The sequence below is a fragment of the Nymphaea colorata genome, chromosome 10, assembly GCF_008831285.2.
Source record: "Nymphaea colorata isolate Beijing-Zhang1983 chromosome 10, ASM883128v2, whole genome shotgun sequence".
Classification (NCBI taxonomy): Eukaryota; Viridiplantae; Streptophyta; class Magnoliopsida; order Nymphaeales; family Nymphaeaceae; genus Nymphaea; species Nymphaea colorata.
The window spans coordinates 3,214,490-3,238,003 of record NC_045147.1 but is presented as its reverse complement, the minus strand read 5'-3'; the positions used below and the strand labels follow the sequence as shown (position 1 = coordinate 3,238,003).

At 37.8% G+C, this 23,514-nt stretch overlaps 1 protein-coding gene across 4 annotated transcripts in view; it reads right to left on the bottom strand.

Moving 5' to 3' along the window:
* The window catches only part of LOC116263167 (uncharacterized), a 48,890-nt gene that overhangs the window by 22,702 nt on the left and 2,674 nt on the right, over nt 1–23,514 (bottom strand). Inside the window, exons 1-18 of one of the 4 annotated variants that reach the window (XM_050079815.1) lie at nt 22,704–22,986; nt 22,296–22,576; nt 22,097–22,191; nt 21,834–21,930; nt 20,888–20,992; nt 20,586–20,748; nt 16,608–16,728; nt 16,447–16,509; nt 12,206–12,286; nt 12,001–12,095; nt 11,758–11,908; nt 9,159–9,245; nt 7,359–7,478; nt 7,155–7,286; nt 6,968–7,065; nt 4,972–5,095; nt 4,770–4,886; nt 363–507 (exon numbers count right to left, since the gene is read on the bottom strand). In XM_050079815.1, coding sequence (XP_049935772.1) covers nt 363–507; nt 4,770–4,886; nt 4,972–5,095; nt 6,968–7,065; nt 7,155–7,286; nt 7,359–7,478; nt 9,159–9,245; nt 11,758–11,908; nt 12,001–12,095; nt 12,206–12,286; nt 16,447–16,509; nt 16,608–16,728; nt 20,586–20,748; nt 20,888–20,992; nt 21,834–21,930; nt 22,097–22,191; nt 22,296–22,479 — 1,978 coding nt within the window. In that variant the 5' untranslated portion in view covers nt 22,480–22,576; nt 22,704–22,986. Of the gene's footprint in view, nt 1–362; nt 508–4,769; nt 4,887–4,971; nt 5,096–6,967; nt 7,066–7,154; nt 7,287–7,358; nt 7,479–9,158; nt 9,246–11,757; nt 11,909–12,000; nt 12,096–12,205; nt 12,287–16,446; nt 16,510–16,607; nt 16,729–20,585; nt 20,749–20,887; nt 20,993–21,833; nt 21,931–22,096; nt 22,192–22,295; nt 22,987–23,514 lie in introns of those variants that run through there. The other 3 variants (XM_050079816.1, XM_031642786.2, XM_050079817.1) reach the window with 3 other exon arrangements.

The following is a 23,514-nucleotide window of genomic DNA, read 5'->3' as shown; positions in this document are numbered from 1 at the left end:
TTACATTGTCATCCAGAAAGATATTAAAAATAATTAAAGAACTGTCAGGTTCTTTACTATTCAAAAAACTGCCTCATTGTCAACAGTATTTATTGTTCACAAGGAAAAAACTAAAAAATCCAATTTTATTAATTTTTTTAAGTAAAGGTGTCAGATTTTAAAAGAGACTTTCTTCTCATTTCATTGTTTCAACCAACTGGCCAGAATAGTCCACGTTGTCCACTCGACACATTTAGCATCTCATCCTACTTTTCTATACAAGCAGACTCAGCGTGTTAATGATAATGAGAAAGGGAAAAAGTGCATGTGGAAAAAAAAAAGAAAGAAAAAACCCTAGCAAATATGCTTGTGATGAGTTATACCCCCTGCTACACATAAAGGTGACATAACACGCTTCTTCCCATAGACAGATTTTGGTATAGATTCCAACCAGTTGGTTCTGACTGAAGATACCGATGGAGTCATTTCCTCCTCCAAAGACTGCCACATGGTTTCTTTGATACAAGCCTATATAGATTAATGATAGACAGCATAAGAAAATGCTTTTCAGATTACAACCATAAAGTTTATGGGAACATAAGCTACAGTAAGGCAAAGGCAAAAAATATATTAATCTGCTACAGTGAAAATACATAACTTATGCCACAGATTAAACATGCAATCAGCAGTCTAGTATCCTTCACAAATCAAAGGCCCTAGGACCTTTAATCAACTTACTGTAGAGCCATGTGATCCATTAGTCCAGGGTTTTGGGAAAAGCCCATAAATAGCACAATTCCGTCACACAGCAAGAACTGAAATAGTGTATATATGGAGAAAACCTAGTATAGTTAACATAGAATGCAGATGCAATACATATAAGTGCAGGAATTGATTTAAAGTAGTAACTTTAAGTGAAAGGGTGTCAACCCTTCACTTTCTTTTTCCTCCTGGGCCTTAAGGAGGTCTTCTTCCTCTTCCTCCAGCCTTCCACTGCTGTGGTAGGTCGACCTCTGACAACCAGCAGCATCTCCAGCGATAGACAACAACCAGCAAGGAATTAATGACCTGTAGCACCCATCATGCTTGGCACTAGGGTAGCTGACTTCTTTTTCTTTTCTTTTTTTTTTATTTTCTCTAATGTTTTCACTTAGTTCTAGTTTGAGGTATTTGTCCAAGAAACAAAGGGTTACCTTCTCTATAGAGAAAAATCCTGTCTTTTCCTTTGTGTTTCCTGTACATCACAGGTTTTTGGTGTTGGCATTTACCTTCCTGAGTTTTTGTTTTTGTTCCAATCATGTTGTTTGTTTATGTCAGACCATGGTTTCACAGCTGCTTGTGTATTTTTCATGTTAAGTATGCTGCTTGTTGCTCTAAACCCTTAGACCCAAATCAGTCGCTCAAAGCCCTTGTTTTTTATGCTAATTGCTCAGGTTATTCAACTGCATGTATAATGTGACTTGTTAAAATGAAGGAAAACAGTTTATAGTTAAGTCTTATCTGCTCAGTTTATATATAATTAATTCTTAAATGCTTGGTTTCTTTATTTTCTGTTTATTTTTTCATCTTAGCTTGAATTACATCTGGCTATTGCATATGCTTGGACCTTTGAAAAATTGATTGTTTTTGGACTTCATGTTTTAGTATTTGAGCTGTATATAATTTATCCTTCTCTTGCTTTCCTGAATATAATGAGGGATTGACCCCTCTTGTATCCTATGCTTTTCTAAGCCTACTTCTTGACTGAGAACTATTCTTTTGTATGGCTTTCGGTTGTGCCTTAGTGCACATTGTGTGAGCCTTATAAGTATAAGCTGATTTTAACCTTTCTCATTGTTGTATTGAGCTTCTTGAAGCTCTTGATTGTTGATGTTTTTACAGCTCTCCACAATAAAAGGAGCAGAAAAATGTTGATTAGTACAAACTTCTTGCACAATTTATATATTAAAAAAACTAGGCGAATGAATGGGAAAAGTAAAGAACCAAAAGAAGCCTAGGTCCTAAAATAAGGTAGTGTAGATCACTTTTCTTGCACATATTTCCATGTGAATAATTACAAGAATGTCTACATATAGTGCTTGGCCACGTACAACATGACGCCCTTCCTGGTAAATGAGATCTTATGATGATGTTATTGACGGTGGTTTATCAGAATGTGGTCCTTGGGATTCAATTTGGATTTCACACTTATCCACTAACTACTGAGAATCTTAGATGATCTTCTGTTGTTAAAATTTCTGCAGATGCAATTTCTAAAGTTATTCTCCTGCAGTTTTGTAGTAGGGTCTAAAAACCACAATACAGACATGAGTAAGCCGACCATTATGGCATTACACATACCCATGTTACATATATAAGCCAATTGGTTTAACATACCTGTGTCTATAAACTGTCATGTAGACATAAGTAAGCCGACAAGTATCGCATACCCATGTTACATAGCTTCAAGAAGAGCAAGAGGTGAAAATAATGAGATCCTAGTTCACTTAAATTTGAGACTAATACATCACATAAAATTTGACTAGGTGTTATTCTTCCTATTGATTTTGTCCCATTTCTTTTGCACCCATATTTTATTTGAAGGGAGACTAGCTCATCTCATTGACCAAAAGCTCCGTAAAATAACTTCTCACATTTCCATCTTCCTGCATAAAATATTTAACTTTTTCCTTGAAAATAGAGTTTGTGTGACATGTCTCTTGAGATAATCCCAAATTTCACCTTCCTAAATTTGAAGAGATTTGCATTGATCCTTATTTTGATGGCAATGTGAATCCAATAACCTATGATACTTTTGCTTTCCTCATCTCCCACTAGTCATGTTTCCTCTGATACTCCTCCAATGCATTCTCTTTTATGTCCTTTGAGAATCTTAATGTGTCTCCATAGCCATAAATATCCAATATTTTTGAAATATCACCAGATTAATGGAAAAAACGAAAAAAATGGAAAAATATGTGATATTTTCAAAAATGTTAAAATAAATTTTTCATGATTTTTCATTTATTTTTTCATTTCCACTTTTGTTTCATTATTTATTTATGACTTTATTATTTTTATCATCTTAACAAGATATTTTTTTGTGTCTTCTTACTATGTTCTCATTTATTTTACTTTTACCTAATATTTTGAATTTTTATTTTTTAAAAACCTCTAAGAGTTTCCCGAATTTTTCCCCAAAAAGAACAATTTTGCGAAAAATACCCGAAAAAAACTTCACCAATAAAAACCCTAGAATGATATTTGTGGCTATGTTTGTCCTTCATGATCTTGGTGAGTATAGGTTGGAGAATGGTTCCTTTAGCATAGGACCGAAGACCTTGAGTATAGGTTGGAGAATGGTTCCCTTAGCATAGGACCGAAGACCTTGATCTTCACTATGGATTCAAGTTTTCAGTCCCATATGGGATAGTTCTGATTCATTCAACTTCAAACAAATAGAAAAGTGCATGGCCTGAGGTTCAGCCATTTCAAAGAAAAGGACAGCCATTGATTAAAACGCTTCAGGACTTTGAGTTGGAACAGGTATAGCCGTATATGCACTAGCTTGAAATTTCAGAAGCACTAAAGCCAGATGTACCCAAGAAGATTTGAATTTATCTTCTTAACAACTTAATTAAAAGCCAGCCTAAGCACTCATACCATGTAAAATATCAACGATCAAGATCTTCAAGAAGATTTTAAAGTCCATAGCATATGCCCACCTAGCTCTTTTGACTACATAGCATTTAAGCTTTAAAAAATGGCAAAACTGTAAAACAGAGAACTAGCCCTTCTTTTAAGAAGTAAATATGGTAAACATGAGAACACTTTTCAACAGCAAATAGGCCAAGCAGGATTAGGAGGAAGCAGCGAACAACTACAACTAACTGTGTAAGCAAGTGGATGACCATGCATGAGGAAACAGCAACAAGAACTTGAGAGAAGCAAACAAAAGCCCTTTAAACAGCAAATCAAGCAAATACGAGCCCACATTTAAACAAGAATCAGGGCAAGCAGCATTAGGAACCAGCAGACAACCACAACTGTGCAAAGGAATAGATGGTTGTGTGTGACGAAACAGCAATGAATAAACACAAAGAACAACAGCAACAGCATTGGAGGAAAAAAAAAGGAACGACTTGAGAAGGAAAGAGAGAAAGAGCAGGGAGAGGAAGAAAGAAGGGGTAAAATTGTTCACCTAGGGAACTGAGAGTGGACATAGATCACCAGACTTGCTAAAGAAATAAAGTTAGAAAAGTGTCACATGCAAAAGGGCTCAACCCCTAGTTGTACACAGGAAAGTAAGAGAGGACTTGCTGTTGGGCTAGTCCCAAAATCAAGCCCTTGGGACTAGACAAACAATTAGATCAGTCATTGCATAAGACTGAAAAGCCATTGGAAAAAATGAAAAAATAACATAAAGAAAATTTGCAAAAAGGCCTATACATATATATTCACTGTATACATACAATAAATATAAATATATAGTACATGAATATATATATATAGTGATACATATACATACGTAGCATATACATGGTGAAGATCAAGAAAAACCAGACAGGACATGAAAAAAAAAACCATGATAAATTCAGTGCAACTTCAGCATCTCAGGATATAGGTTACTGTCTGCTTATTGCAGGAACAAAATCTATGCAAATTTTGCATCAAAAAATAGAAGAGGTGAGCATTTCTCACTAACAATAGCACACTAAATTGTGAGTTTGCGGCCATGTAAAGAGCCTACAAATGAGCCAAGTAGAAATAAAGCATTCTTCAGATAACAAAGAACAAGGAGATTAACTTACAGCAGATGCTGATGCAAAAGTCCGATGGTCCTCGTATGATATTTTTAAGGAACTTAAGTTAATATATGGTACTTCTAGCCTGCTCACATCAAATTTCTTTCCAAGCTTCTGAAGCTCCTGAAATAAATCTAGCAGGTTTAATATCCAAAAGGAACTACTGCTAAATAAGGTAAACACGAAGCTTCAAAAGAATAATATTTGCCTGCACAATATGGAGAAAGTCACCAAAAAACAACTTCTGTGTTGGCAAGGACTGATGCGTACAGGCAAGAACCTGCAACATATGTTGCACAGCCGCATCATAGATCCCAACAATGGCATACCACCTGTAATAGGATTACAACTGACAAGCTTTATAAACCAAATAAATACAAATGCACATGCATGTGAATAATGTGAAAGTTTGAAACCATTGGAGGGACACAGCCAAGCCCCTTCTGCAGCCCATGCAGACGGCCCACAACTTTGTTATACTTTAGAGAGAATAAAAACACACACACACACACACACGTACACAGTCAAGCGGAGAGGTTGATGCCTCCCTCTGGAGGGAGGCCGAAGAGGAAGGGCTTCTGCCTTCCCCTCACACCAAATACTTTCTGAGGGGAGGAGGAGGCAGACACCCTCTCCCCTGCAGGCACTATGTGGCCCCTCCTCTCACCGGCGGTGTCGCTGCCCAACCACAGTGACCTGCCGGCATGATGCAAGCCCGATCTAGACCCGCTTCCAGGACCCAAGAGTGATGTCCCGCCAGTGGCAGCAGACCTGCCATTTTTCTCCTTTAGAACACGGTCACAAGCAGGTTCCCTTCTAGTTTCCTCAACCATGGATTTGGGGGTTGGATGCTCCTTTAATTATTTGGTCACAGCCCAAATTTCAAGTCAATCCGAGCTCGGAGTAGGGAGATGTGGCACCAACAGCACCTTTGGCACCAAGCAGGAGCTGCAGTTATAAAGAGGTTTGTGTCTTATATGGCAGGTGCCTTGAATTTACCCACAGGATTAAAATCAGCTGTTAGTGCTTTTAGGCTTCCGAAGGCCACATCTCCCTATCCTGAGCTCAGATCAACCTGAAATTTGAGTTGTTAAGTATAATAAAGCATCCACAATTTTCTAGTACTTAAGGCATGAGGAGTCATATTATCATATTGTTCTCCATATGATGCATTTCTTTTCTGATATATTTTTCAGAGATGTGTCTGGACGCAACAACTCATGGTTAATCATTCTCTACAAGGTAAACGGTACACCTTTATCACTTATACGTGCTGATTTATGCTGGAAGACAGTCTGCAAAAGAGTCTTAACTTTTAAATATGCTGAAACCCTAAATTTCTCTATAATGGATAAGAGGCTTGAAGACTAAAATCATTCAGAAAATATCTAAAACCAGAGAAGCAAGACCAGATGCACTTCAGGCTTCCTTGTCAACCTAGATGACTGGTCAGCTTACTAATTACCTACTTGACCCAGTCGATGACTAGCAGACTAGTCTATAACCATATGGCCTGCAGGGCCATGGTTCAAGGACTAAGCATTATTCCTAGCAGGCTTTTGGGTCTCAACGTGCATCCGCTAGTTTGTTCTTCTTTTTATTAGTAATATTCTCTCCTTCATGGGGGGGTGGGGGTGGGGGCAGTGCATGTATCACTCAGGCTACTGCAATCACTAGCTAGTTAGTTACTTTAGGGACTTACCAACCAGCTAGCTCATTTAGCTACATTTGTTACTACATATATATATATATATGAGAGAGAAAGAGAAAGAGAGAAGGCATTGACCGACTGGTTTTGACCCTGGTTTTGACAACTTAGACCTCACATCTAATCAATTACATGACAAATATGTGGTGTGGGGAAAAGTATTAAGGAAATGAGAAAGGAAAAGAAAAAGAGAGTGATCTATATGAATGATTAAGGTTCCCGTCTATAGGGAGATTTGTGATGAAAAAGAGCGATTAGCCCCATAGAAATCTTTGCAGCAGGTTATCACATTCTGCCCCATCCTGCTCTGATGACGTGAAACAAACGAAGGCCAGGTAAAGACTAGAAAGAGAGAGAGAGTAGACCTTCTTGGATACCCATAAGAATAAAAATGTAGTAAATTACTAGAATGGTCACAATCTGTAATGGAAAAATAGCACCACACATAAATGCACATAGTTACAAACAGATGCAATGTCCTGCAAGGAGCACTTACCTTCCAAGGTTATAATGAACATGATCTTGGATATGAGTCCATGCACACTCTCTATATACAGAAAGAGCACTACGATAGGCCTGAATGGCAAGTTTCCTCTGGAAATGAAAATATCAAAAATGTAACTGTCTTGCACACAAAATACTTGAACACAATTTACAAAGTTCATGGCATCAACTATGAATACCTGATCACAAATATTATACTGGCTACCAGCAAGAACACAAAAAAGGCCATATTTGCGCAACATGGGTGGATCTGAATGCAGGTAGCAGTGGGAAGCTTGCTCAAGGATAACTGCTGCATGTAAACTAGGTTCCTAGGAAACATAACTCATTACTTAATATTTCATCAAAGTAGATAGTTTTGTTATGCTGTTCTACATTATTACCTGATTGGAGATATGGAGAAGAACATTTGCAGCTTCTTTATGTTGTTCCCTGGTTTTAAGCATTTCTGCCAACCAGATGCCGCAACGTGTGGCGTTTCTATGTCCCAAGGATCCAAGCTTCTATAAAAAACCAGAATCTTATATTAAATTGCGTAGAACATTAAATTTGAGAAGAAAAATTCATAACATTCAGTTCTGGGTAGTCATGTAATATGGTAAAAAACTGTCAACCTGTTCTACAATGTCAGAACATGAAAAAAGAAGATTGCACAGCAACAACTGAGAGACCGTATAAAAAGTTTTAAAACAAAAAAAAAACACATGAAAAAACAGTTAATTGATTATTGGATACACCAGCACAAGAGATAAGACAAACTACAATCTGTGGTGTCCGGCACTGTTGGACATAAAAAATACAACCAGACCAGCAATCACCCATTAGGAATAAAGGGAAAAGCATAAAAATACTACTTCTACAGACTGGTAAATAATATCTCAGTGCCTCGAATCCCATGTCCAATCAAGGAGTCCAGATTCACAAAGCTTCTTGACACAAAAATTCAGAACCTATCTGAAGGTGCTAAATAATCATATACTTATACATTGTAATGGACTTCACCCATCCAACAACATCAAATGGTCGACTTTCCTGCCGTACAGCCACTGAATGTTGACTCATAACACTAGCAACTTAAGACCAGATGGGACATTTCAAAGAGAATGAACACAATGTATATATGAAAAAAGATAAAAGCAAAAGGGTTTTTTTTTTACAATAAGCTTCTTATTGCAATAAAAGACGATTTTAAAAAGTAACACAGTAAAAATAAAAAATAGGGTAATAAACAAGAATTTAGAAAGTAAGATCGTAAAAATTTAATAAAAAATGGGCCTCCTTTTGGAAACAATAACAAAGGGGAGGTTTAAAGTAAAAGGACATTTATAAAGACCCAATTTCAAGGTTACTCTTCGTTATGCAACAATCAGAGTGGAATTCAGTATTTTGTTCAATCCAATTCACCATAGTTGGAATAAAAACATTGAAACAGACCAACACTTTGTGAGACGAAAGGTTGAAGATAGAAAAACTGAAAAATTAAGCTGATGTTATTCGTACTGAACATCAAATAGATAATCTTTTTACTGGACAACTCACACAACAAAGATTTTGATTCTCAAAGAACAGTTCACCTTTGGTCCAAGACCATGCACAACTTGAGAGAGGGAACTAAAGACTTCTCAGTTTTGTGGCTCTGGATAATCCTATCTAGATCCAATTCAGATCAGGTTATTGACCTCTTAAGTGGATTTGTTATCCTTGTAAAATATATGTTCACGTTTAGGTATATTTATCCATTGTGTATTATTATAGAGTATTAATACAGAATTAGGGCTCACATCTCTCTCGATTGTGGAGCAGCCCATGGACGCCCCATCATCTTCTCTCTTGGTATCTTTTGGAAGCAGAACATGTGATCTAAGAGCCCAAACTCTGATAAAAGAAGCTTTGAGGACTCTAATGCAAGTCAATTTTGAGTTTTTCACATTCAGACTTGTCCTGAGATGCTTATTATTGTCTGCAATATGATATTTGCAAAGATCGAACCTGTTGGCAATTTAAACCTGTTAAATTGGGACTGCTACAGAAGCCAGTGTACAACATGCAACTAAGTTAGCTTTTGGTGAATAATTAGAGAAAAGAGTGCAGAAACACCAAGTTTATGAAGGGGGAAGGTTGGAGGAAGAGAGCGGAACTCCAGCCTCACGAATGGGGAAGGCAGAAAGGAAAGACAAACATACCAAGTAAGTATTCAAAGCAGTTTCCATGTAGTATTCTGCATCCTTCCTCGACTGGTCTAACATAAATAGGCAAAGGCCAGCCATCTCCTGCACCCATGAAAAAAATGTAACAAAATTAGTCCAATTAGTTGATAACTGAAAGGTCTGAAGCTTTTGGGAATGAAAGAACAATAAAATAAAGGCATTATCTACCAACTGTTTTATTCTTTATTTTACATAGCAGCAGCACCTAATGGTGCTTCTAGCTGTTAATAGGTAATATGCATTTTGCATAAAATTTTGGTGTCTTCAACAAAAAATCATGTTCCGGAAATTAGTTTGACATACCAATGATCCTTCTACCACAATCATAAAACAATTGCTTTACATAGCAGCAGCACCTAAGGGTGCTTCTAGTTGTTAACAGGCCATAGGCCCATATGCATTTTTGCATAAATTTTTGCATGTTCAACAAAAATTCATGACGCAGAAATTAGTTAGCCATACTGACGATCCTTCTACCACAATAATAAAACAAAGATGTCAGTGAACAATCTCTCTTGGGCCTATACATGCTTTGGCTTGCACAAAGAGACACCCTCATAGGTTTTGAACTCTAACAATTTTACTGACAGCCAAAGCCCTACCCACTACACCAACCCCCTTGGTGCTAACAAAGTCAATGATAAGTCAGTATGTTAAGGAAAACACAACTAGCACAATGTCATTTGCACAATGTCATTTACGCAAATCAATGAAAATAGAAAAACAAAGACAGCTGATGCTGAAAATCTCAGGATAAATATTCTTGGCTTTACATTGTATTGTTAAAGAAAGGATGAACAAGACGATTTCCTCCATATAGCAAACAACAGCTAAGATGAACCACCATCAACTGAAATAGACCATGAAGGTAGTTCTATTAAGCTAAAGATATATCATATATGTTTGTGGGATCATGAAAGACCACAAAATCTTATGAATAGGCATAGCATCATACTGATAAGTGTAAGCATGGCAGCCAACCTTACCTAATGAAGTTGCCTGGGTCAAACAATTATGGGACTACAGCTGATGATCATAAAGAGGCGACTTTTAACTGTGTGGTTTAGATAGCCATCTTAGAATCCCCTATGAGCAAGCACTTAGCAAAAAAAAATGAGGAAGAACAGGATGGAATTCGTTTTGGTACAAAAGTAGCTAATCTAAATCCGAGATCTTAATAGACTATAACAATGTGAAGGTTGTAAGCACATCATGAAAAGATGGAATAGTGAACCCAAACGGTGTGTTACCAGACTAGTAATGGAGTATGTGACAATGAAAATCACCAAGAAGTAATATTTCTTCGACAAAACCAAAATAAGGTCGCATAGTCATATAGATGCTTGTAATGTTGATGCAATTTAAATATTTGAAGGTCAGATGAAGTAAAGGATATATGATACATAGAACTAAAAGTCTAAATCTAGCACTTAGAGTTGCATGCAAATAGCTCACCACTAGCAGTGTCCAGGAAACATAGCATGTTGCATTGCATTTGGAAGACATGAAGCAGGTCATTATTGGACTTTCCAATGAATCCTTCCTTTAGAAGTAATGTGTCGTCAGAGATCTAAACAGGGTCATAGAACTCAACAGGTATCCCCACAAACTTTTCTTCCGATTTTTTCTTTCATTTAAAGAAAAAAAAATAATATATATACAGAAAAATTTAGTACCACAAGCAGTGGATTGTTGCTCAAATGCACCAAACTAAGAGACCACACTCCTGGATTTTAGGTGAAAAGTGAAACTTAAAAACATCTGCGTCATTCCATGTCAGTTTTAAACAAATGTAAGCATCTAGCTGGATCTTCTGACAAATGAATATTATGCTGTTGAGGAATTCCTGAAGATACAGCTGTGCCACTTTGACCACAGAACCCACTTATCTCCTCTTTTTCTGCCCCACCACTTACCTTATTTTCTTGATTGCCTGTTCAAACCTGAGAACCATCTCATGGCTGGACCATGAATCATCTCCAATGCAGATGGAGTCAAACGCCACCGTGCTGGCATCATTAGCCAGACATCTGCAATGGCAATCCACTGCTCAACAGATTCAGCTCTCATCACACACACACACACACACCCAGAGAGAGAGAGAGAGATGTTACACAAAAAGATATTAGCTTATAAGGAGCATTACACAAATATATATATATATATATATATATATATATATATATATATATATATATATATATATATATATTATCCTATAAGCATTAAACCAAAACAAATGAACCTTAATACGTTTTGAAACACTTGAGATGAATGATACAAACTACAATCTTGGCACAAGAATAAATAACCTAGGATTAGTGATTGCAATAACTTAAAGAACCATAAGTTCGTGGGCAGCACCTAACATCAAAACTTCTTTGTGGATTTAATTCAAATGGACTCAAGAAAGAATTACAGATCTCTGTTGCAACAATGAGCATTATATCAAAAGAAAATGACCATCTCCATCAGTTTGTCGCAATTGATTACAGATATAATGAGTTCTGCATCATGGATCGAAATAAAGAAAAGAGAAAAGTAAAGCACATCAAAAAGGAATAATAGAAAATACCTGTACACCAGCATAACGCTTCCAGGCCTTGTCAATTTTATAGTCAGTTGATAACAACCTGTAACTTGACAAGGCAAGTTCATAGTCCCGCAACATGAATGCATGGTCGCCCAAGACTCTTATTTGTGACTCTAAAGAACTAAATGAGTATCTGTAACATGTCATGTGAATATAGTTAGTGACAGAAAGAGAACAAAGTAAATAAAAGAACTTTAGGGCCATATATTAGTTTAATAGACAGACTTGGGGCCGTTTGGATCATCTGCAGCTTCTTCCTTTGCTTTCCTCCACCACAAATTTTTTATTTGGTTTTTAAACCCCTTCCTTGTTGTTGAAACCTGAAAAGAGAATAAGATTCTTACATATAATAAGGATCAAACAGAAATACTGACATTCAAAAACAAAAATTAACGCTTGAATCTCAACAACCACTAGAGAAAAGAGGTACCTGTGCATTGAGAATTCTTATCTTCTGCTCCATGTATGGGATGATGTGCTTCGTGGATAATTCTTGCAAGAGGTCTCTTATCTAGTTCTCAGAAAATAATGATACATATAATCATGAAAGGCATTTTACCTTTTCAATGCTAGAAGTTGAGGAATAAAGTCCAAGCTTTCATGTACACATGTCTATGTGCCTTTTGGACCTTTGGTAGTGACACTGAGCATATCATGATACTTATTATCTTACTTTTTTATTAGATATCAAAGTTACTTTTCCTCTGAAGAAAAGTCCACAAAGATTCTTAAGATGAAAAACTAGAAACTTCAAATAAGTAAATGAAAAAACAAACATCAAAGCCAGGCAAACTCGAATTTAACCAATAAAACAGAACAAAAGGAGATACTGCTTGAGTACAAAAACAGGATGAAGCTAGAACCTTTCAACACAATCTCATTATTAGGTTATCCCAGACATGGAACCTTCCTCTTAAAGGATATTTGAGAAGACATAATCAATTAAGATGTATCCAAAACCTGGTGGAAAAGGTCATGCAATGCAGAGTTGCATGAACATCTCCTTTCATTTTCTTTCACACTTCAATGGTAACAAACAAACAAACAAAAAATTATTAGGTTATCCCAGACATGGAACCTTCCTCTTAAAGGATATTTGAGAAGACATAATCAATTAAGATGTATCCAAAACCTGGTGGAAAAGGTCATGCAATGCAGAGTTGCATGAACATCTCCTTCCATTTTCTTTCACACTTCAATGGTAACAAACAAACAAACAAACAAACAAAAACAGAAGCAAACTGGACAAGAAATTTATTTTTTCAGCTTTTTTCGTGGAGGACAGATGGTATATTCGTGACAGAAGGGTCCATCTCGGACTTTCTCCTCCTCTATTCAGACACGCAGTTAGGAATGTAGGTTTTGTCCTTTTCCTGATTTTGACAGTTCCAACTAATGCAAGATAAGGCTTGCAAGTTGCAACCAATGTCACAGTGCACCAGATGGAGTAATGTAAAATGCATTACACTCATAAGCTAGCCATGCAGACCCTTCTATATGAGTGCCTTACCTTTGCTGACATGGCTAGAAATGAGTGGACACAGGCAGCAGTTCCACACATGGATAGGATGAAAGAGCCAGAAAGGTGTCACTCGTCAGTTGCGGCCAATGCATCCATGCCTATGTTTTTTCCAAAACTGAACTTGGGTAATTTTGACACCATCTAGTTTTGCCCGAAAATGAAAAAAACTTTTTCTAAAGACATTCTAGTATGAATTTTTAACTTGTATATTTATCTTAGTGATTGGAACTTTATTAGTACAAGACATTTTTTTGTTATTGATTGATAACATTAGCAAGTTTTACGAGTACTGTTTATCTGTTGACAATTTTCCTAAGGACCTTACTTCAATATATGTGTGTGTGTGTGTGTGTGTTTTACGAGTACTGTTTATCTGTTGACAATTTTCCTAAGGACCTTACTTCAATATATGTGTATCTGTTGACAATTTTCCTAAGGACCTTACTAGCCTATTCAAGACCATAGGAAAGTTCAGGCAACAGAATGGCAAGGTTTGGACGTGATCAAGTTTCCTCAACTTGACACCCTTCAGATTTTGTTATTAACAACTTTCCAACTGTCTGTACATGTATATACATACATATGTACACACACACACACACACACACACACACATATATATATATATAGATAGTCACAAATATTGCCGTTTTTTCAGACATTGAAAATTATCATTGCCTGAAAGAATAATGTATTCAATGGAAGTTTCCATGATATTTGAAAGATAGAAAAAATAAGTTTATTGCAATATTATTGTGACTTATGCTGCACGGTTGCTTTTCAAAGGCCCCTTTCTTCTATATTTCCCTATTCACAAAGAAACAATAGAACATCTGCTCCTACTGTGTAGTTAAAAACTTAAAACTTAAAAGCACACCACCGCCTTTTGACTAGCTTTTGGTATCTACTGAAAAAGTTTGTATAAAAGCTCTCTTTCCCTCTTTCTTTCTTGATTTTCTACTTGTTCTTCTTACTTTCTTCCTTTCTTTCTTCTTCTTCTTCTTCATCTTCTCCTTCTTATTCCTTTTTCTTCCTTTTACTGTTTCAGGGCTGCTTTCATTAAAGTGCATAGCATAGACACACCTAGCTCTTTTGACTGCATAGCATTTAAGCATTAAAAAATTGCAAAACTGTAAAACTGAGAACTAGCCCTTTTTTGAGAAATAAATAGGGTAAGCACGAGAACACTTTTCAGCAGCAAATAGGACAAGCAGGATTAGGAGGAAGCAGCGGACAACTACAACTACACTGTCGAAGCAAATGGATGGCCGTGTATGAGGAAACAGCAACAAGAACTTGAGAGAAGCAAACACAAGCCCACTTTAAACAGCAAATAGAGCTAATAGGAGCCCACATTAGCAATCAAGGCAAGCAGCATTAGGAACCGGCAGACCACTGCAACTGTTCAAGGGAATAGACGGTTCTGTGTGATAAAACAGCAATGAATCAACTCAAAGAATAACAGCAACAGCACGAGAGGAAGAAAAAGCAAAGACTTGAGAAGAGAAGAGAGAAAGGGCAGAGCTGCAGAGGAAGAGAGAAAGGATAAAAAAGAAAGAAAGAAAAATTAGGTAATGAACAAAAATCTGGAAAACCCCCAATTTACTTTGCAGAAGAAGTTGTCAAAATAAAAACATGACAAACGTGTTCCCTATTGAGGTTTTGGCACTGATCTGATCAAGTGGTTTTTAATTAGATCACACTCTCAAGATTCAGATTCCGACTACAAAATCATAAACCAACTTTACTATATTTTATATTTATAATGAAAAAAAGAAAATCTCTGTTTGTTGCAGCTGCAAAGATAAGACAAGTTATTTCAGAAAGGAGTCCAGAAGATCCATTTGGACCTTACACTCAACTAAGACCCGACCCATTCATAAGCAAGTTGGTTCAAGTCTCCAGGTGTGCCCACCCTTCTTTGACCCAGATGGACCTCTTTGATACATGAGAAGGAGGGAGGGGGGAGAGAGAGAGAGAGAGAGAGAGAGAGAGAGAATGCTCCACAGCAGCAATGGGGAGCTTGATGGCATTACAAACAGATAATATTAATGCAGCTTTCAAGAATCATTAGCACCTAGAGGTGGCTAAGGCTGATGGTGATCGCGTGCGAGCGAACGAGAGAGAAAGAGAGAGAAAACTCTGAGAGGCTCTAGAATGGGATAGGGAAAGAAACCCCTGTACAAAAACCTAGGTTTTCTTCTTTAAACCATCCCAGGCATAGTTGGCAACCCGTGACTCAGACTCGGATCAGCAGATGACCGGGTCACAGGGTCAGTGAGTTGACTCGTCGACTCGTTTGAGTATTCAAATAAACGTAATGTAAATCACTGCAGCTGAAACAGGCTAGTTAGGCCCGAGTCGAGTCGATTCAGAGGTGAGTTAGGCCGAGTCGGTGGTAAGTCAGGCCTCGTCAGGGGCAAGTCGAGCCAACCTTGACTCATGGCCAGAATTGTTGGTTATCCAAGCTGACTTGGGCGATTCCTGAGTCATCCCGGCGAGTTTGCCAACCATGATCCCAGGCACATCTAAGTTTCATTCAGTTCAAAAAAATGGATCCTTGTACAGCTGTTTTCAGAAATCCCCTTAGTCCCACACTTTTTTCAGCTTCCTCTTTTCTTTTTGACCCATTACTAGCTCATGGCAGGTCAGGTACCTGACAAGGACCCAATGCATTATTCAGGTCTACCCATGTTATACTGCTAGTGGAGATATTCAGTCACAACGCAAGTCCACACATTTACTCCAAGAAATGCCACTAATGCATTTTACATTGTTATTTGGTTAATGATGTTCAAGTTCTTCCTACAGAACATGTCACCTGAATAGTTGGATCATTATTTATCTCGATTCATAGTTAAGAGGGCCACTTTGCTGGTGCATAAATTACACCAGCTCAGTGTACAGAAGGTCCAATCAAGGGCACAATCATATGTAAACATATAACATGATCCAGCTCCTGAGGGCAACTAACTACACATTATACAAAATTTTTCTAAGGGAATCTGAGAATCCAAATGCATAAATACAATGTCGATATATCAACGGCAATGTGATAATACAAGTCTCAACAAATATGAAGCTATTATTGGCAAGAAGAAAAAGAGACTCACTGTAATGACTTAAAGAACACAGGGGACAAATCTAACCTCATTCAGGTCATTCACATCAAGAAAGCATCCAATTTCATGATCATTTGAGGCATCAGCTTCCTGACAACCATGTGCAATCATGGTCAAAAACAAAACATAACCACATCAGCATCAAAAACCAAATACATATTGAGGAGGAAAAAAGGTTCCAACTTTACTTTATCAATCCAAGGTTTACTTTGGCATTCATCTCCCTCACCAAGGGAGGAGTTCATGCATAGTAACTGACAGCTGCTTGACCCGAAGGTGCCTCTCATTTCTGCCAGAATCTCAACGGCCCTTCAGGAAATGAAGAAGAGAAGAAAAAGGTCAATCATTAGTAACAGATATATAGCAAACAAGGGTTTCTAAGTAAAGAAAAGGTCAAATAAGGCCCTGGCACGTCTGGAACTTCTATAAAATGAAGATTGTCCCCTACTTCCATAAGCAAAGTTGTAAACAAACGACTACATTTTTAATCTTAAACTTGTTACAGAAAACCTCTCATTAACAACCACAATTTTGAACCAAAGCATTTCCTAAGGTTTCGCTTTTGAGAAACAAAAGTATATTTTGTATTCAACAGGTAACTTGATAGGAAATACCACCACTCAAAGAGAAATGAATTGGGATGAGATAAGAAAGACGCAGAGAAACAAGCAACCTAGAAGATAGTAGGCAAAAGGACACAAGACGAAAGAGAGGGTGAAGTAAAAGAACTTTATAAAAAGTAAACAAGCATTCAAAAACAAAAAGCAAGGCTTCAAAGTAATCATCCATGCAGAACAATGGGAGAAAAAAATGGCAAATATAGAAATGATGGCAAGAACTATCCTTCCACCAATTATATATGTAATAAAGGTTCAAAGGTATCTTATGAAACCCTGGAAATGGCCTCCTGATCAATTTATTCACAATTTTGGACCAAAGAATTGTCTAATGCTCATCTTAAGAGAAACAAATAGTATCTTTTTGGTTCAAAATGGTAGCTCAAAGAGACAGATAAATTGGTACAGAGAAAACAAACATGAGGAGAACAAGGCTATAAAATAATAGACAAAAAACACAAGTGGGTAGGTGGAGAAGGGAAGAGAGAAGGGGAGAACCAAAAAATGGAAAATATGAGAAGGAAACAGATTCTCGAAGATACAAAAAAGACTTCAAACTAATAATCCATGCAGAACAACGATAGAGAAAACATGGGAAAATTAAAGATGGTGGTGAGAAGTGTCCTTCCATTCTTAATATTGTGGAGCACAAAAAATAAAAAAATAGAAAAAACCTTCATATAAGCCACTGTACAGGGCCTCTATCCACAGAAACAACAACCACTCAGCTATGTCACCATGGTACGTCCATATGACCCCCGTACCCGCACCAGTACGCCGGTACGCCAAAACGGGTATGTGGGTACGTGGTGGTATGCCTGGTTCTGGGTCAGAACCAGATCCAAACCATAATAAAATGTTAAAACGTAACCCACGACGCTCGTTGTCCCTCTCGATCTTCTAGTGTCTTCTGGCGCTTGCTTGGGCAGCTGGCAACGGACGTCCGGCGAGAGCTTGGGCAGCCACTGGCGACGGGCTGCGAGTCGGCAGGTTTCTTCATTTGGTGGTATTTAGGGTTGTTGCAACTGTTGGGGGGTTTGACAGCTTGGGCAGCTAGCGATGGATGTCCGGTGGGAGCTTGGGCAGCAACTAGCGACGGACGACGGACGGCGACTGGAGACGTCAAGTGGGTGAAGTTTATCCTAGAGTCTTTGCGCACCAGATTGCTGGCTTGGAGGTATATAATTTCTTCCCCTTTTTTGTCATTATTGTGCTTTCTGTTTACCTGCTTCTCTGCTAAATTCACCATGGATACACCATTGTGCCCCATCTTGTTTGTTATCATAGACATCGACCAACCTATGTATTTGTGCTGTTATGAATTTAGTCTTCTCTGTCTTTCAATTGGTTAATCTAGAAACTTATAGATAGGTGATTGTCGGGTGTTGGCATCGGGGCCTAATGCCGACTGCCGAGCTATTTTTCATGTTGTTATGTATTTGATATTTCTGTTGCTTGATATTCCTCTAACGTTTCTGCTCTCTCTCTAATTTCTACCTCTATCGGCGGCATCATCTCTGTCCGGTGTCCACTACTCTCTCTCCGATTTAGACAAACACATACCTCTCTCTCCGTCCGCTGCTCTCTCTCTATCTTTCGAATGATCATGTCCTCCACCAACGGCGACCTCTCCGTCCGGCGTCCGCTGCTCTCTCTCCGATTTTTACCTCCACCGGCAGCATCATCTCTGTCATGAAATGGTTTAATCTCTGGTGGTTGTCCTCAGAAGAACGATCGGACTGCTGACTGCTCTCCTGCTCTATTCTTCTTTCACATCTTTCCACTTCTTCTTCACTCACGAACGGAGATGCATTTTAGGAAGGTAAACTCTCTCTCTCACTCTTTGAAGCAGTGTATTTTTTTCTTTTAATGTTTGATTCTGATATCGCGCTCCGATTTTGATTTCTCTCTATTCTGTCTCATCTCTCTCTACCGCAGGCAGCATAGCTATGTATATATACTTGGCTTATGTGAACATCTAGCTTCTGTTTAATTCTTTAAGCCAGAGTACTGTTTGTTAGCTCTTAAAATGTGTTAATGAAACTGCCACTTGCTTGATGGCTACTTTGGCTTCTGTGAAGTGTGAAACATATGTGTTAAATTGTTAATGCAGGGTCATCATTGGTCTTCTTCTCCTGGTTTCAGTTATGCTACATTGAGAAAAAATGTCGAGCTTTCAAGTTTTAATGATGTTTCTTATTTCTTTTGTTTTATATTGAGAAGTGAATATTTATTCCCTTATTGTGGATAGCTGCCGTATATATATATATATACTGCACCTAAATTTTTTGAGATGTGCCGCTCCAGCACCCGCACCCCGCACTTATGTGACATAGGTTGATACATGCTCCAAATGGGCTTGCTATATGCACTGCATGCATAATGTCCGATCTAGTAACCTTAAAATACTTAAGTGGACCGATTGCAGAATAGGACTACGAACATCTAGTGGAACTCAACCACTTATATTCAGTATTTTGCCCAATAATTTCTAGTGTTTCAACAACTATTTTATATTTTCCTAGGCATACGTTTGACATTCATAGGTATAGAAGTTTCTACAAACTAAAGTTATTTAATATTTCAACATGCCTCCATTAGGTTAATGAGGCTCCAGCTGCAGTCACTTAACTCACACTTTTCTATCAAGCTTAACCTTCAGTCATTTATTAAACAAATATATGAAGACCAAGCTCCAGTGCAAAGAAAAAGCTTGTGGTTCCTACCTGTCTACCACACAGTTAAGAAAACCTTAGTTCCTCAGACAATATTTGCAGTACACTGACCCAGTCTAGCTAAAATGAAAAGTTCCTAAATAACCTCGCCAATTCATCTCTTTATTTATCTAAGAATATCCTTCTGCACAGTTTTTGAAGGCTGATGTATTTAACTAGCATTCAAACAATAAAAATAACAATAGTGATGTATTTCTATAGTTATGTATTAAAAGAGACTTGTACAAAACGTGCAAGCTTAACAACAAAAGCTAAAATATATATAGACTTTCACCAAAAAATCTCTGACTCAATAACAAGACTATTAAAGTACCAACTCTCAATTTCATAATAAAATTGTGGAATTTTATATTAGACATGCCTTGTCTACCTTATGATTGAGCCATTGTCACAAAGTTCATTTTCAGGTATAGAATGGCGAGGTTTTTTCTCGGATATAATACGACAAAGTTGAAAATCTTGAGAAAATATTGGCAAGTTCTAAAAAAGTTTAAAAAACTAAAAATAAAATCGGAAAAATGGGAAAATAAAAATCTTGTAATTCAAAAAATGTGAAAAACACCAAAAAAATGCAAAAAAAAAAACACAAACAATATGTGTTTTTTTCTGTGACAATGGATTGAGCATAAAGCTAATGTATGTATGTATTCTAAGAAGCACCCACATAATAAAAGTAGCAAAATATGATAGTGACAAAAGGTGAGTTCAAGTAAATAAGAGATAATCATACTGGAGATGCAAATAAGAGCAGTAGACTAAGAGTACACTCAAGCAAAAGGATGTTTCTCAAAAGGGAAAAGGACCAAAATAATACTTGTCACTTCTTGCTTCTTGATTATCATGTACTAACAAATAATACTTCAGAATCTTTGGGTCCATTGCACCTTCCTTAAGAAGAGAAGGCAACTGATCTTTGTCGAAAATGTCCACGAATTTATTGACAGGTTGTTCATCTTTTGAAGACACAGCCAACAGGCCTGTAGATAGAGAAATGGCAGCCTTTTACTATCTCTTGGTTATATACATGCTAAAGCAGTAAATTGACAAAGTCACAAGCATAATCAAACCTCTATATACTAAACAAGTAGTATAATTTCTCAAAGGATTAGGACCTACAAGCAACTGGATGATCGAAGGCTTCATGGTCTGAGAAGGATAAAGTCCGCACGATCTCCCTGTTGAAGTCTTGAAACCATGATAATCTTGACTCACAATTATCCACTAAAAACAAACACAGACACTTCTATTAGTTATTGATGGCAGTGGAAGCAGAAGGCATTCTCAACTACAAAATATACCAAGTATTCTTCTGCAGCAAAAATAAGCTGAAAATGAAAAAGTTGAACAAGTTAGTGACCAAAATTGTAACAGCCAAAGCTGGGGAAAGTTTAGCATTGTATCAATGGTTTTCGAGAAAACTCAAGGGGTCTATATACCCGTGTGGCATACTACTGGTTGTGTTGATTCATTTTGGGTACAAACTGGAGCCTGCTATAGGGCTGGTTCAGGTTGGGATCCATTACATTGAGAACTTGGTTTAGTTTACCAGGTCGTAGTTTTTTGGTTGCAAACCAAAGGCAACTGCTAGGCGGTTTAGGATCCACCATATCCATTATTTTTTATTAAGAACCACCAGCAAAAACCATTGCCCCATCCATCTCAAACACCAAGGAAAAAGATGGATAAAAAGTGAAACCTCAGAAACTTCCATTTGGTTTTAGGGCTCTAGACGTAAACTGGTACAACCACATGCATAGCGGCCTTGCACAAGAGAAAATAACGTTTTGGTGGACTAGAGGGAAACAGAAAAGATATGAATCATGTTCGCTTCTCCAAAATATTTAGTCTAGCATAAGTTGCAGCCTGTTAAACACAAAAAATACCTCCCCAACACCACATTGCATCGTGCAGAAAGGCCCATGACACAATAAGTATAGGCATAAGGCAGTTGCAACAGAGGAGTTAGCCCAAATTCGGGAGGTGCTGAAGTTAGTCTGAAGTCGGGAGGTGCTGAAGTTCAACCAGCAAAAATGCTGAGATCCCAACTCAAAAAATATCTTACCAGTTGGATCACTGCCGTAATGTTCGTCTTCTCCTTGAAAATCAGGAAGTTTATCACTTGCACTTCTAACTGCTTCCTTCACGCGCTCTGCGGCAGTCTGTTCAGGGAAGAAAAATACCAGGTTTATACTTAAAGGATAATCACCCTCAGGTATAATAGAACCAACATAAATCCACCAACAAGCAAGTGAAGCAATTAGGAACTTTCTATCTAATTTCAGGACAGTGAACCTTTTCGGAGAGAAAGAGAGAGAGGGAGTGCACCTCAGGATTAGGTTGGATAACATTTGAAGCATAAACCAACCGCAGCTTGAACCTTTGCAGCCTATAAGGCTGATCGCTTGCTGTACGAACAGGCACTACATACACAAAAATATCCCAAAAAAGAAATGAGCTTGAGCTTCATTTAACACAGAAAAGTGTCTTAACAGCAAGGAGATTTTGGACAAGAGGAGGTATTCACCATCAATATTGTCGAACGAGCAATATGGCTGCAGTATCTCAACAAGATTCAACTTGTTCTTTTGACACGCTTCTTCGACGAGCGGCGTCGCAATAACCATGATAACAGGGGTTATCTCTTCCAGCAGCATTGTCCCAAGAGGAGAATTGACCACATCTATCCTCTCCTCGTTGGGAGGCAACATCGTGCCTCCACTCAGACTCCGCACTTTGCCACCACCACAGAATGCCTTCAAAAACTTTCTTCAACCCAATTCGGTCCTCCGAAGATATCAGTCAATCCTTTACATGAAGAACGGTTGTATTCCACAATGAGACGATCATGAAAACCAAAAGACTGACAGAGACGTTGTAGCAGAAATAATATGAATGAGAGATTCTTGGGTCCGATTCTTGGAAGCAACGCTACCTTCAAAACCCGAACCCCACTCTCGTGTGGTTACGTCGTTCAAATATTGCATTAAACGATGCACCTTTTATAGTGGAACCCCGAGAAATTAAGAGGATAAAACGAGAGGAATCTGAAGAAGGCGACCACAATATTGTGGATCGGCGGTCGTCGGTGACCGGAATCTCCCTGCGGACGACCGGAGATCCGTCGCCGAATGAGTGCTTCCGAATCCCTAGACCTGCAAGGCAGGGAGGAAGAGAAAGGGCGTGGGAGGAGAAAGACCGAGTGGACACCCCGCAGTTGGCTGCTTTACACAATTACAGAAAGAGTCTTATATGGGAACAATTTATAAAATGAGGCTTGCCTATGAAGAAATAACAAAGTACCACCTAATTTTAAAAGATAACGAAAGGTGCTCAACTTTTCATGAAATTTTTCAAATAGTCGTTTTTGAGTCTTTGACTTCTGAGTGACCGGGGATTATTTTATGCTTCCACTCAAAAGAGATGAGGATCTCATTAACCAATCGTCCCCCTAAAATAGGGGTCCATGTTTTAGTCTCTCTAGAATTATAGGGCAGAGCATGTTTTGGTGTCTGTGAGTGTCTTTCTTTGGACCAATAATTTGAGCGATACGTCATTGATTTTCTTTCACAAGTGTTGAAACTTCTAAACCAAAAAGTAGTAGGATTTGTATTCATAAAAAACTGAACTATGTCTTAAGTTTTTGCAAATATTACCAACTAAAAAAAATGTCTGATAGCAAGTTGATCGGTTAATTCAATAAAAAATGGGAGTTAGTGCTCAATTTTGTTGGTACTATTCAATCG